Source organism: Scyliorhinus canicula, chromosome 15 (assembly GCF_902713615.1).
Source record: "Scyliorhinus canicula chromosome 15, sScyCan1.1, whole genome shotgun sequence".
Taxonomy (NCBI): Eukaryota; Metazoa; Chordata; class Chondrichthyes; order Carcharhiniformes; family Scyliorhinidae; genus Scyliorhinus; species Scyliorhinus canicula.
This window is the reverse complement of record NC_052160.1, coordinates 87,366,942-87,382,692: the sequence shown is the minus strand read 5'-3', so window position 1 is coordinate 87,382,692 and position 15,751 is coordinate 87,366,942. Positions and strand designations below refer to the sequence as shown.

The 15,751-nt window shown below is 46.8% G+C and overlaps 1 protein-coding gene across 5 annotated transcripts in view; it reads left to right on the top strand.

The window, feature by feature from the left end:
* Positions 1-15,751, top strand: part of sycp1 (synaptonemal complex protein 1) — a 741,816-nt gene that overhangs the window by 41,364 nt on the left and 684,701 nt on the right. For all 5 annotated transcript variants that reach the window (XM_038820847.1, XM_038820848.1, XM_038820846.1 and 2 more), the window contains exons 4-5: positions 8,541-8,608; positions 12,565-12,638. In XM_038820847.1, coding sequence (XP_038676775.1) covers positions 8,541-8,608; positions 12,565-12,638 — 142 coding nt within the window. The remainder of the gene's footprint in view (positions 1-8,540; positions 8,609-12,564; positions 12,639-15,751) is intronic.

Below are 15,751 nucleotides of genomic sequence, written 5' to 3'. Positions count from 1 at the left end.
TTTTAATTCCCTTCCCTGGACCTTGAGGTTCGCTATGCAGAACCCTTTGATCTCTACATAGTGAGACCCTGAGGCCAGGGAGACTCTTTGGTTAACTGGGTGTATGGGAAGAGAACAGCGCCGTACCATGTTGGGGTGTATGATGTTCTCTGTGCTCCCGGAGTCGATCATGCAGGATGTTTTATGTCCATTGATGAGCACGGTTGTCGTCGTGGGCGACAGCGTTCAGGGCCGAGACTGGTCCAGGGTCACCGAGGAGAGTCATGGTGAAAGTTGAAGATTTTCCTTGGCCGGTGTGTGGTCATCCGAATCGGGGTCCTGAGACTCCAGCCAAGATGGCGGCGCCCATGGGTCGCACATGGCTGGGGGTGTGCAAGATGGCGGTGCCCACGTGTCGCATGTGGTCCCTGGGGAACAAGATGGCGGTGCCCGGGGCCCGCACGTGGCTTGGGAAAACGAAGATGGCGCCACCTGCTGCCTGCACGTGGCCCGTGGAGAGAGTTATGGTGCCCCCAGAGACAGCGGCGACCGCCCGGGCCTGGCATACCGCCACGAAATGGCACTTTTTGCTGCACCCTTTGCAGGTGGAGGAGCGGACCGGGCAGCGCTGCCGGGGGTGCTTGGCTTGCCTGCAAAAATAACAGCGGGGCCCCCCGGGGTTGCCTGGTAGCTGCGCGGCAAAAGCTTGTGGGGCGATGGGGGATGCATCGGGGTCAGCCGCGGGCGGGTTCCACGCTTCCCAAGGGGCTGCCGTGCGGTCAGGGACATACGTGCGGGTGTTTCGAGAGGCCACATCCATGGACCTAGCAAGGGCCCCTGCCTCCTTGAGGCCTAGTGTCTCTTTCTCCAGCAGCCGCTGACGGATTTGGGAGGATAGCAACGAATGCGTCCCGGATTAAAAGTTCTGTGTGGTTGCTGGCTGAAACCTGTGTGCAGTCACAGTTCCTACCTAGTACCAGAAGTGCACGGTAGAATTCATCCAGCGATTTCCCCCGGGATTTGTCCCCTCGTCGCTAGCAGATGTCGGGCGTAGACCTGGTTTACTGGGCGAATGTAGTGTCCTTTCAACAGGGCCATCGCGGCCTCGAAATTGTCTGCATCCTCGATGAGGGTGCAGATCTCTGGGCTCACCCTTGAGTGGAGAACTTGCATCTTCTGGACCTCTGTGGGTGTAGTCGTGGTCGTCCTGAGGTACCCGTTGAAGCACGCCAGCCAGTGTTTGAAAGTTGCCGCTGAGTTTGCCGCGTGGGGTCTGAGTTGCAGACACTCCGGCTTTATTCGGCGCTCCATTGTTTAAAATCTAGTCCAATAAATTGATGCTCGATCAATGACTCCAGATGCGAGATTGGATGACAATTGAAGGCTTTATTGGACTAGATGTTTCCCCCAGCAGCGCAGGTACAGAGTGCAGCAGCTGGGGAGACACAGACTCTTATACCCTGCCTTACTGGGTGGAACCAGCAGGCAGGCTTCATCAATGATCTTGCTGTCTCAGGTACCTCCTACACCAATGGTCTTACAGCCTCAACCTGGGTCCCGTAATACCCCTAATACCGACTACCACACAGACGTCCTCCCTCATTCGTTCCACCAGTCGGGACAGGTTGAGCTTATGCAACTTGCCCCAGTCCCGTGCCACCTGAATCCCCAAATATTGTACACTCTCCCCCACTAGTCTGAACAGCAACCCCTTCAGCCTACTCTCCTGTATGTGTCCCTACTCCAACCACACCAAAGAATCCAACCACAAAGAAAGATCAAAAGGAACCCAGGGCGCAATTCTCCCAAAGGGAGACAAACAGCCGACGCCGGAGTGAAACCTGGAGTGTTTCACTCCGGTGTCGGAGGCCGCTCCTCGCCCCCTATTCCTCCCCCTCCCCGGGGGGGGGGGGGGGGGGGGGGGGGGGGGGGTGCTAGGAGCGGCGGTGCGTGAATTCCGAGCGCCCGGCCTTGACGCTTGCGTCAAAGGGGCGTGCCGGGAATGACGCGGCTGGCGGCGCCTAAGTGACGTCAGCCGCACATGCGCAGGTTGGCCGGCGCCAACCTGTCGGTGGAAACCCACGCAGACGCGAGAAAGTGCAAAAAATGAGTGAGTCACCCGAGGCTGGAATTGAACCCTGTTCCTTGGAGCTGTGAGGGGGCAGTCCTAATCACTGTGCCATCATGCCGCCCCTGTGAGTTCCCCGTCGCCTCTGCCAGCGAGTTCCCGACCGCTATCTCACCACGCTTAGTCACTTTTTTGGGGAGTTGAACTTACTGGTGTCTCGATCTCTAAGTGAGCTTGTAGGTGCCCCACAACCCCCACCCACAGACAATCTCTCTCTCTCTCTCTCTCTCTCTCTCTCTCTCTCTCTCTCTCTCTCTCTCTCTCTCTCTCTCTCTCTCTCTCTCTCTCTCTCTCTCTCTCTCTCTCTCTCTCTCTTCTCCCCCCCCCCCCCCCCTCCCCTCCCTCCCCAACGCATATGGACATTACAACCTCCCCCTAAAGTAATGACACCCCGCTGTGGGATCTCCCTCTTCAGGCTTCCTTAAAGACAACTTCCTTCCAGGTCCTCCCACCCTTCAACCCCCCTCTCAACCGCCCAAAGGCCCCTTACTGCCTGCCCTGCACATCCCCATCCTTAATACTTTCCCTCCACCCTCCTTTCATGGGCGTAGTGCCCCGACCATTGACAGTTCCACCTGGGCAGCGTGGCGCTGTCATCCTGGCAGTGCTCCTGCCGACTTTGCAGTGCCACCCAGGCACCTTGGCAGTGCCAGGGTGACAGTGCCAAGGTGCCAACCTGGCAATGCCACAGTGCCCACATTCCAGTGGGAGGACCAGGGAGCTACCCTGCACTGTTCCTGACCACCCAGATGCCTCCAATGGCCTGGGAGACCCCCTGGCCCACATTTGTGTGGATTAGTACTGAACAGCATCTGGCTATGGCCTCCCTGAGGAGGCCGGCAGATCCCAGGTGAGCTTGCATAATATTTTAAATTGACTTAAGCGAGCGAGGCTTGGTCACGCCAGTTATGGTGGTATCCTGATCACGATGCCTTGCGAGATCTGGGTAGGTCTTGTGAGATGTACTGGCTGCCGGTAAACCCTCAGGAGGCTTCACCCGCCAACACCGGCTATGCTGTGCTTCTAGTTGAGCGTGACGCGGCCGGAAGATCGTGTCCAAAAAGTAGGAAAAAAACGGATAATTTTTGAAATGGCAGGCAGTGACTTGTGGGGTATCCCAGGGAGCAGTGCAAAGACCTCCGCTGTTCACAATGTATATTACTGATTTAGGTGAGGGATCTAAATGTAATATCTCAATTTGCAGATTACAGAAAGCTTGGTGGGAGGGTGAGCTGTGAGGAGGATGCAGAGAAGTTGAGTGAATGGGCGAATGCATGACAGATGCAATATAATGCAGAAAAATGTGAGGTTATTTACATGCTAGCAAAAACAGGAAGGCAGGTTATTATCTAAATGGATATAGATTGAGAGAGGGAATGTGCAACGAGACTTGAGTGTCCTTGTAAACCAGTCGCTGAAAGTAAGCATGCAGTGCAACAGGCGGTAAAGAAGGAAAATTACATGTTGGCTTCATAGAAAAAGGATTAGAGTACAGTAGCAGGGATGTCTTGCTGCAATTACGTAGGGCCTTGGAAAGACCACACCTGGAATACTGTGTGGTTTTCTTCTTGTCTGAGGAAAGATGTTCTTTCTATAGAGAAAGTGCAGCGAAGGTTTACCATACTGATTCCTGGGATAGTGGGACTGACTATTTAGGAGACATTGACGGTTAGGATTATATTTGCTGGATATAGAAAGGGGGCGCAGGCATGGATCTCATGGAGAACAGTGATGCAGGCAGAAAATCCTGAGAGATTTGGAAATTGTGATTCTCACAGGCGAGATCGTGTTTTCTGATTTTCCACATTCCTTCTCTGTGACTTTACGAGGTTCATTTCCAGAAAAGGTGGGAACTTCTTTTAAATAAATTTTAAGATACTTATTGAGTCCCCCCTCCACATACACCCCGTCACTAAAAATTCAAACCTTGTTGTCATAATGTCATATCGGCGAGGTTTACAACATGCGAGCAGAGTGGCGCAGCGGAAGTGTGCTGGGCCCATAACCCAGAGATTGATGGATCGAAACCATTGGGCAGCATGGTAGCACAAGTGGATAGCACTGTGGCTTCACAGCGCCAGGGTCCCAGGATTGATTCCCCGCTGGGTCACTGTCTGTGCGGAGTCTGCACATTCTCCCCGTGTCTGCGTGGATTTCCTCCGGGTGCTCCGGTTTCCTCCCACAGTCCAAAGGTATGCAGGTTAGGTGGATTACCCAAAAAGGTTAGGAGGGGTATTGGGTTACGGAGATAGGGTGGAAGAGGCTTAAGTGGGTTGCTGCAGACTCAATGGGCCAAATGGCCTCCTTCTGAACTGTATGTTCGATGTTTTGAAAAATATAGATTTTACCCCTTCTTCCCTCTCTTTCCCCCCCTCCCCACCCAGCTTCAATAGGCTACCAACAGCTTGTCTTAGTTAAGCAGTATATCAGAGCAGCAATTTTCACAAGGCCTTCGAGTGGTCTCATATCTTTAATGGGAAAGTTCCCTCTCCCCAGCTCGATCTTCAGGCTTTGAATTCTCGAACTGCTCTGTTTACCTGAAGAGAGTTCCGGCTAAGATTTGAGAGACAATTCCACTACTTCTGGGAGAGAGATTCAAAGTGATTCTGCTCAGTTCTGCAGTCCCAATCAAAACTGAGACCAAACACACACAGGGTCACCCAGCAGGGTATTCCAGAATAAAAAGCATTAATCAACATCGAGGATCTGCTTGGCCTCGGTGCAATGGAGTTGATTGGTTGTGAGCGAAGTCTGTCAAGACAGTCAACGCTGATGTCAGCACATTCTGCTACTGTTTTTTTTACTTAATGGTGTAAGTCACAGTAATGCCCAGGTGCAGGAATTAGTTCAGCCAAAAGAACAGGAATTAAAATGGAAATAAGCATCTAACAAGGATTCACATGAGGGTTCCTTACAGCATCATCTAACCGATGCACGAAAGCAACTCACCAAGGATCCTCTGACGGCGCCTTCCATACCCACGATATTGATCACCTGGAAAGACAAAGGGGGCCTATGTGTGAGGACATATCCATCTTCAAGTTCATCTCCAAACCACACATCATCTTGACTTGGAACTATATCACCATTCCTTCATCGTTGCATGGTCAAAAAACTTGAATTCCCTTACTGACAGCATCACCAGGACTGCCACGGTTCAGGAAGGAGGCTTACCACCACCTTCTCAAGGGCAATTAGGGATGTACAACAAATGCTGGCCTTGTCAGTGTCGTTCCCATCCCATATGTTAGCAGATTTAAATCCACAAAGTGCTTAAGTTTTCAACAGAGTGGTGACATTTTCCTGCTGAGTACCACTTATGATATGAGATTTACATGATCTGTAAATAAAAGAAGCTGCACCCACATGAACATTGCTCTGAAGAAAAAGAGACTAGATGTTGAGGCATTGCAATATGTTGAGAAAGCACATAAAGTATGATGCACCTTTCTGAACATTTACTAGCATTCCATTACCACCTCACCTGGCCTGTCTATTTACAATTTGTAGTGCATCCTGCCCAGATTGACTGAGATTTGTCAGTGATGCTTTTCTCTTGTGCTTGATATGGGTAACCTTTTTGTTTGGAGGGAGAGAAGAGAATGGTGAAGACATATGAGTGCATGGATGTAATTGGATATACAATTGCATGTTCCCTGTGATGATTAGAGGTGAAGATGCATCTTATATTTCAAATTAATTACTGTGGTGACTCAGCAAAAGCCCTTTTAATAGACAATATGAGTTAGCAAAGTAGTTTTTAGTAACGATAGTGCTTGAGATTTCCCTGACACCCAAATTTTGGGAGAAAAAATATTATAAGTAAAGGAGTAAGTGAAGGCTATATTGTCGTGTGAGAATACCTTTTAAGAAATGGGTGTTTTTATAGAATAACTAGTTAGTGTACCGTTAAGAAATGGGTTTTTATTACTGCAGTGATGTCAGAGTGTGGGTGGAGCTGAGCTGTCTGTCAGCTTTTAGTTTCACTTTGCGAAAAGCTTGGGTGTGTCTGGGTTTTTTGGTTTCGTTTCAGTGTTGGAGCTGCAGTCAGCCACAGAATGTGTAATGTTGTTCTCCCTGCCATGTAAAGACTATTTCTTGATCATTTGGTGAATTCAGAGTTATAATTGTTCTCAGTGGTGAATTTAAACCTGATGTGCTTCTGTTAAAAGTTTTGTTTTTTTAAGTCTTATGGATGTTAAAAGGAAAGTAAGGATTACTTAGTGTTGTATTCTTTGGGGGTTGTATTTGAATTAATGGTTGCTAAGATGTTCATCTAATGTTTTTAAAAAGGTTAACTTGAATTCATAGAATAAAAATTGTTTTGCTTTAAAAAATACTTTTCGATATCTGCTGTACCACACCTGTAGAGTGGGCTGTGTGCTCCCCATACCCCAATCTATTAAAAGTTGTGGGTCAGGTGAACTCCATGATACACTTTTGGGTTCTTTAAACCCTGGCCCATAACAATACTAGTAGAATATATAGATTCAAAGTACTTTGTGGATTGATGTATGCGTTAACTTTCACCTTAAGTGTTTGTGGATTGATAGAAGTTAGCTGTTAACTTCCCTGGCTACCTTCCTTGCTTGGACCTGAGCGCACATCTTTGGGCCATGTGTCTTTATGTTCCTCTGTCTAGTCTTCGAGAGTAGAATCTATAAAACTGATGGGGAGCTCTCTGCCCAACAGCAGGTGTTGCAGACATTTTTAGAACAGTTGTTCTCAAACCTTTTTTGTTAAAAGACCTTTTTCGGATGGATTGCAAATCCATCTAAATTATCACCCCCATCTAAATTAAGGAAGTGTTGCTTGTAGAGAGTGTCTTAATGAAGCCTTGTATTTGCTTACAGATATCAGTGAGATGGCTGTGCATGCTTCTCATTACAATCTGCTGATCTTTGGCGAGAGCTCAGTTAGAGCAGGAAACCAGGGAAAGCACTAGGGGAACAAAGGGGAGAAGGAGCAACAAGGTAGTGCACCAAAGTGAGAGCAGAAGTATATAAAAAGGCTAGAATAAGAAGAGAATAGATCAGAGAAGGGGCGAGAGCAGGAGTATGGGCACAGCAAGAGTATGGATGGAGCAAGAGCACTCCTCTGGCTGCCATTCATTTATTTACTCTTGAGCATAGATTTTGGGCGGTTGCTCACATTATCAACTTGTAGGCCGGCTTTGTGTTACACAGAAACATACTTAGAAAATAGAAGCTGGAGGATCCCATTTGGCCCTTAGAGTCTGCTCAGCTATTCATTATGATCATGGCTGATCATCAAGTTCAATAACATAGTCACGCCTCCTCCCCCATATCCCTTGATCTCTTTAGCCCCAAGAGCTATATCTAATTCCTTCTTGAAATTACACGTTTTGGCCTCAATTAATTTTTGTGGTTGTGAGGTCCACAGATTCACCACTCTCTGGGGGATGAAATTTCTCCTCACCTCAGTACTTTAGCCTTTATCCTCAAACTATGGACTTCCACACCATCAGGAACATTTGCTGCATCTGACCACTCACTCAGCCTGTCCAAATCCCGCTGAAGCATCTCTGCGTCCTCTACAAAGTTCACCCTCCCACTCAACTTTGTATCATCTGCCAATCTGGCGATACTGCATTTAGTTCCTTTGTCCAAATCATTAATATATAATGTGAATCGTTGGGGTCCTAGCTCTGATCCCTGCCGTACCCGACTAATCACTGCATGCTAATCGGAAAAAGACCCATTTATTCCAACGTTTTGCTTTCTGTCTGCTAACCAGTTATCTATCCATCTCGAGACACTACCTGCAAACACACGTGCTTTAACTTTTCATAGTACTGTATGAGACCCTGTCAAAATCCTTCTGAAAGTCTAAATAAGCTACATCCATCATGTTTCCCTGGTCAACTCTACTGGATACATTTTCAAACAATGCCAGCCGATTTGCCAAGCATGATTTCCTTTCAGAAATCCGCCAGCTTTTATATTCTCTGGCAGTGCAGGAGGACTTCAATATGTGTATTTGTAAAGCTTGAACTCACCCAAGTTATTAATGCGGAATTAACCAGAGTTTTTAAACAGGATCAATGCTGATTATTTGGGTTTAGAACATAGAATATAGAACAGTACAGCACAGAACAGGCCCTTCAGCCCTCGATGTTGTGCCGAGCATTGTCCGAAACCAAGATCAAGCTATCCCACTCCCTGTCATTCTGGTGTGTTCCATGTGCCTATCCAATAACCGCTTGAAAGTTCGTAAAGTAGAGTGATGCTTGTGAGATTAGCCTTATATTTAAATTTTCCCTGCGATCATTTGTTGATATATGGGTTTTAAATTTGAAAAGCTATATTTAACTTCTATTTAAATAATTTTAAATTTCTGACTTATAATTTTAAGTAGTCATATTCAAATTATTGTTGATAAATAATAACCTAATTATTAATACATCATACAGTTTGAAAATGAAAGTCTCAGTATGAAACTCGAAGAAGAGATGAATAAAAATGAAGAAGCAACAAAATTGTAAGTAATACTGGAAATAACTTTTCCTCCGAGTCAGGTACAACAAATATTTAATTTCCAGTTAATTAACATATTAATTGTGTGAGATAATGGCCGTGATACAGTGAAAATCTTATGTTATTCATTGGTTATACATTGGATTGGATTGGTTTATTGTCATGTGTACCGAGGTACAGTGAAAGGTATTGTTCTGCATGCAGCTCAAACAGATTATTCCATACATGAAAGAAAATACATGATAAAGCAAACATAAAATACCATGTAAATACATAGACGCAGGCATCGGGTGAAGATGTGTGAAGAGATCCAATCAGTCCATAAGTCTATCAGTCTATAAGAGGGTTGTTTATGTAAATAACTCAGAGTAAAGTACACATAATATTTGGTTATTTTCACAGTATGAAATTGCTGTGGGAAGAAAGTTAATGCTGTAAAACTGAAGCCATGTTCTAATTTGCTGAGATCGGGAGCGATTCAACGGCAACGTTTCACAGTGTCATTTTGGATGTGTTTGGCAGGGTGTTTCTCTGTTGGCCTGTCTCACATAGCTGAGGATGCACTGCCCCTTCACCCAAATGACTTGTCTCAAGTGAGTTGTTCATGTCAGACAAAATGATCATTCCATTTCACTGACATGTCCATTCCGGGGCACAATCTGCTGAGCACCATACAGTTGCTGATGCACATCAGGTGAAGGCAGGAACATCCAAGAGAACGTAGGAACAGGAGTAGGCCATTCAGCCCCCAAGCGTGTCCTGCCATTTAATGAAATCATGGCTTATCTGTGACTTAACTCCAGGGACGGGATTCTCCGGCAACTGGCGGGGCGCGCCACTCCGGCGCCGAGGAGTGGCATGAACTACTCCGGCGTCGGGCCGCACTGAATGTGCGGAATCCTCCGCACCTTCAGGGGCTAGGCTAGCACTGGAGTGTTTGGCGTGGCGCCAGCCGGCATTGAAGCGCTTGGCACCATGCCAACCAGCGCCGAAGGGCCTCCGCCAACCGGCGCGAATTGCCGCATGCGTGGGGGCGCAGCGTGTGCTGGCGTTATCCCAGCGCATGCGCAGGGGGATTCTTCTCCGCACTGGCCATGGCGGTGGTAGACGGTGGTTGGAGTATCCTGCCCCATATACCTGCCTTTGGCCCACATCCCTTAATATCTTTGCTTAACAAAACTCTCACTCAGATTTAAAATTATGAATTGACCTCGCTTCAACTGCTGTTTGTGGGAGCGAGTTCTGAACCTCTAATATCTTTTGAGTGAAGAAGTGTTTTCCAACATCTCTCCTGAATGGTCTAGCCCTGGTTTTGTAGACTATGCCCCTAGATTTAGAATCTCCAACCAGTGGCGATAGTTTATCTACCCTGTCTTTCCCTCTTAATATCTTGAGTACCTTGATCAGATCACCCCATAATCTTCTAAATTCTAACGAAAACAGATCTAATTTGAGTAATCTCTCCTTGTAACTAAACCCTGTAGTCCAGGCACCAATTTTGCAAACCATCGTTGCATTCCCTCCAAGGCCAAAGTATCCTTCTTAAGGTGTGGTGCCCAGAGACAGTTAGAGATCTGCTGGATCCCAGGACTCAGCTGGGTCCCAGTCAGATGCTGAACGTCTGGACAAGGTTCTGCCAGACCTTTTTTTTTTTTTAATAAATTTAGAGTACCCAATTATTTTTTCCAATTAAGGGGCAATTTAGCGTAGCCAATCCACCTATCCTGCACATCTTTGGGTTGTGGGGGTGAAACCCACGCAGACACGGGGAGAATGTGCAAACTCCTCACGGACAGTGTGGTTCTGCCAGACCTGATGCACATGTTAGAACACAGCCGTGACATTCCAGAGGGAGAGTGGGAGTGTGTTCCAATTCTGTGGGTCCTTTTTTACTTCCTCTGTCAGACTGGTCAGGTTCCATTTGTGAACCCCTACCCAGTCATGAGCGATTTGAATCCCCAGGTAGTGGAATTTGTGACTGGCTTGTTTGAACGGCAGCCCCACCAGTGCTGCCCTTCCCCTTGCGGGGGAGTTTGTAGCCCGAGAAGGTACAAAACACTTTCAGGAGCGCAATAGTTCCTTCCATTGTGCTTTGTGGGTCCGTGATGTAGAGGAGCAGATCATCCGCATAGATCGAGACTCTGTGCTCCCTCCTCTTTGAATCCTCCTCCAGTTCTTTGCTGTTCTGAGCGGGATCGCGAGTGGTTCGATCGTTAGGGTGAACAGCAGTGTGGACAATAGGCAACACTGCCTCGTGCCCTTGTGCAGCTGGAAGTACTTGGAGCTGGTGGTATTAGTCCGAACGGAGAATTGTACAGGAGCTTCGCCCAAGGTGGTCAATCTTGTTCCGAGCCCGAACTGCTCCAGCACCTCAATGAGGTACTTCTATTCGACTCTGTCGAAGGCCATTTCTGCGTATAGGGAGACTCGGGTGTTCTCTCCCCAGATTGGGTCAGGATCATGTTCAGCAGGTGTCTGATATTCGATGTTAGCTGTCTACCTTTGACAAAGCCCGTTTAATTCTCTGCGATCACCTCTGGTACACAGTTCTCCAGACTCTTGGTGTGTACGTTTAGTTGCGAGATGGTTCTGTATGAACCACAGTCTGTTGGGTCTTTGTCTTTTTCAGGTATTAATGAGATTGAGGTTTGTGTCAGCGAGTATATGAACATCTCCCACAGGTGCGGGCCAGTGCTGTCGCAAATCTTTTGTAGAAGTCCGCTGGGAAACCGTCTGGTCTAAGCGCCTTCCCGCCTGCATGGAGCTAATGCTCTCCATTTAAAAAATAATAATCTTTATTGTCACAGTAGGCTTACATTAACACTGCAATGAACTTACTGTTCAAAGCCACTAATCGCCACATTCTGGCACCTGTTCGGGTACACAGTGGGAGGATTCAGAATGTTCAAATTACCTAACAACTGGTCCGTCGACCACTGAGCTGATGGCGCATCTGCCATTTCCACACTCGATGTCTGGTCCTCACTCGCCACCAACATCTGATTCCTCCTTTTCCGTTTCTTTCTGGGCTGCAGCTCCATAAACTGGGGGTCCCCTCTTTCTGTTCCTGCTTCTACACCTTTAATTTACAAAATTCCTGCAATCCGGCGTAAAAGCCACAAAACGATCACCATGAGCGGGAGCTGCCAAATGTGCGACCTTTTACTCCATGGCCGCCACTGGAAACCGGCCTTGTCTGGGTCTGTTTCTAACGTGCCTCTGCTTTCTCTAATTTGCACAGTCTCTCTTGGGGCTGCCTGCTTTCTCAGCCGGTTTTGTCGCCATATTCGCATAGGGTCCCCCGTGCCTGGCAGAGTTGGTGCACTGCTCTCCTTGTATTTACTGTCTACCTCCAGTATGGAGTGTATCAGCTGTTACCTCGCCGCTTTCTCCTCCCTGTCTTTCCGTGCTTTAAAGGTGATAATTTCCCCTCATATCAGAGGCTTTAGCGCCTCCCAGAATGTGCAGGGTCAGACCTCCCCGTTCTGGTTGTTCTTTGTATATTCAGTTACAGCCTGCGATATTTTCTCACTAAAAAGACCTTGTCGGCCAGTAGTGCAGTCTGCAACCTCCATGTGGGGCCTTGCGTACTGCCTGTCTCCAGCCTCACATCCATATAATTTGGAGCGTGGTCGGAGATTATGATCGCGCAGTATTCTGCCTTGACCAGCCTTGGATACACCAATTTCCCCACCACAAAGAAGTCGATCCTCGAGTATACATTATATAGTGGGGAAAATCCACCCATAATGTTTTAGTGTAAGGAATATATTAATGAACCTAACTTCAGTTAGGATTGTTTCCTATGGGACGTTATGTTTCAATTAAAGTCACAATATTGAGGAACAAAACCACAACATCAAGTGAGGGCTTACTGTATGTGATCTATGAGCTATATATTTCTGTAAAGATAGTAATGCTGAAAGCACATTTACATTTAAAATATGATTTGTATTTCAGACACAACTCCACGAGAGATCTGTGCTCTCTTGTGAAAGAATCCTGTTCTAGATCAACTGAAAAACTTAAAACATGTAAGTGTTGTTATTGTATATGAAATAAAAAAGGCTGAAAAGTCTAAATGTCTGACAACATCTGTTGAGGCAGAACTAAAGTTTGAGTCAAATATGAATCTCCTTCATAACTCTATCAGTAACCTTTATGGAGCTATATACTGCAAAGTGTCACTGATTTCGCCAGCAATAGCCTGAAATAAACTAGATGGTTTCAGCAATGGCCTGGAAGAAAATAATCTAGATGGATAAATGTTAAGAGCCACGGTCCGCACTGTTATAGGAAATCCAAATCTTGCCACACTTTGAACTTTTTGACTGCAGCAGTTGGCAGATTTCAGTTTTGACCTCTTTTTTTTCTGAAACAAAGATGCTTCTGTGTTGGCCCTTGCTGAATTAATTTCGGGTAAGAACGTTGCTTTCTGCATATCCTGGCCGGATCTGGTCTTCTGCTGAAAGCCCTCCTCAACTTCCTTCTCCTTTTAGAAGCTTGTCCTGTACTTCATGGCCTCTCCATTTTCACAATTGTAGTTATTTTGAAGGGGGATAACTATCAGGCTATTCATGTCTGGAACCAATTTGCATCAAATTATATAGTCATTAAATCACCTAGAAAGGTATTTCAGCACCAACCAAACCATGCCCTGTTGATTATTGAACGTTTAGACAAATACAACAAAACTCCAAGCACACGTTAAAATTAAACCAGCAGGCAGAAAAAAATATCCAGAACACGCATGCAAATAAATTGTGGACTCTTATTATGCCTGCGCCTGGTGGTTGTGCAAACTATTGGACCAAGATGGCATCCTGTGACTTTGCATTTGAAGTACGTGGGTCCATCTTGGATCTAGTATTTGACCTATCGGGTGCCAATGAATGCTTTAGAGCCCCATTTCTTCCCAGATGCCTTGAACACTGAACCATATCATCTCCATTTGTATTCTCTCTGGGCTGTACCTACAGTTAGGAAACGTAATTCTAATGATTGAATCTGAATGGGGTTTTCAAAGTATGTAGCACTGCTGCCTCACAGTGCCAGGGACCCGGATTCAATTCAGCCTTGGGTAACTGCCTGTGTGGAGTTTGCACCTTCTCCTATTGTCTGTGTGGGTTTCCTGCGGGTGCTCTGGTTTCCCCACCACAATCCAAAGATGTGCAGGTTAGGTGGACTGGGCATGCTAAATTGTCCCTTTGTGTCCAAAAGTTTAGGTGGGGTTACTGGGTTATGGGGATAGGCTGGGACTTGGGGTGTGGTTGGGTGCTCTTTCCAAAGGCTTTGTGGACTTGATATGGCGAATGGTTTATGATCACCTGATGTAGCAAAGTACTTTTTAGCCAATAAAATACACTTGACATGTACTTAATTTTGCAATGTAGGATGTGCAATACTTTCCAGGAAACTTTGTAGCGAAGGCCCAGCTTGATCTTTTCCTTTGTGCCACAATTACTCAACGGGCTGGATTTAGCTGGGTGCTGTAGTCCCCACCCCACCGGCTAAAGGTTCTTGACGCCTGCCCAGCAGCCATTTACTGCTGGGAGCAGCACTGTGGTTGGAGGCAGGACTTCTATTCCTCTCTCAGGACAAGTTCAGGAAATACAGGTATGAGGGGTCAGGCTGGGGTTGTGGGGGTGGAACAAGTTTGGGAGGTTGGGCAACGGGCGGCAGAGAGGTGAGTGGGTGTGATGTTCTCTGGGCATAGGGATCCCGGAGAGGATGTTCCCTCAAATTTGCCTAAGTGTTCTACGCAAACTTATGGAATAGATGTAAGAGTAAACACAGATGTCCGGAAGTTGCTGTTTGAATTGCAGAACTCTGTTCGCATAGTGTAACGAGGATGTGACAAATTTTCATATTTTAAAGTATTTAGTATTTTTTCTGTGATTACAAAGGGAGAGAATCATTGATTTTTGCAGTAAGGTGCGATCTATTTGTCTCGCCACTCCCGACTGGGGACACAACAAGGCCAGTCAGTCACACGAGCAGCTTCTCGCTTCAAGCCTTTTCAAGCCTTGTTAGATCTCACAAGGCGTCGCGATCTGGATCCCGCCGTTGAAGTTGGGACTCCGATTTGCATATTCAAATGAGCAGTTAGTCTCACTTGAACACATCTATCCCGGATCGAACAGCCTTGCCTCGGAGATCCCGAGCGGGCACCGTTTAGCACTGGCTTGCTTAATTGGGGTGTCACGGTGGCATAGTGGTTAGTACTGCTGCCTCACAGCACCTGGGTTCAAATCCAACTTTGTGTGGAGTTTGCACGTTCTCCCCGTTGTGTTCTGTGATCTTGTCTTGCAATGAATTTACAGAACTGCTGGTGACTTAGCCCAAATGATGGAGGGTGGAAAGCCTCGCTTTCTGGTGCCTGGGTGGAAGTAACATCTATAACATCAGGTGTTTTCCCTTGGCTTGTTGGAACAACGACTAATGGCTCATCCTCACTGGATATGACGATACAAATGCTCTCTGGTCCTGATGATCCAGGTGATGGATCATCCTGCTCTTGCTCTAGTATATATGTGTGATCTGACGAGCTGCACAACGATATGGCCATGAGCTCCTCCAACTCCTCTTCCGGTGGAGTAGCCTTGAGGATCGGGGAGTTGACTACTGGAACTACTTCAGAGGCCTGAAATTATTCACCAAGTGCCTCTGGAGCAAACGTCTCCCAAGATTGGTACGATATCATCTGTGACTAGCTTGTGCAAGAGATGTTCCTCTAAGGTATCAGCCACTGCGATCTCACTTTTTATTTTGGAGTGTGCCATCTCAGAGCTCTCTCCCTGCTCAGTGTCCAGCGTGGTCTGGGCATCCTTTGTAACTACCTTGTTATTCCCGCCAAACCACTGGAGCAGTGCTTCTCGAGTTTCTTTATCAAGCTCGCCATTGCTTCTGCGAAATAGATTTATGACCATTTCATATTCATCTTCATCTGGCTCACCATCCACTCCTTTGCTTTCCGCATCATCTTCAAAGTCATCATATCTTCGTAGTATTGATCATCGGATTCAGCATCGTCTGCGATGATTTCACCTATAAAATACACTATTGCACACAAAATTATGTGTTCGCGCAGGAATTGACCTATTTTTAAATCAGCAGCGAGTCTTGCTGCAGACCTTCCATCCAACAC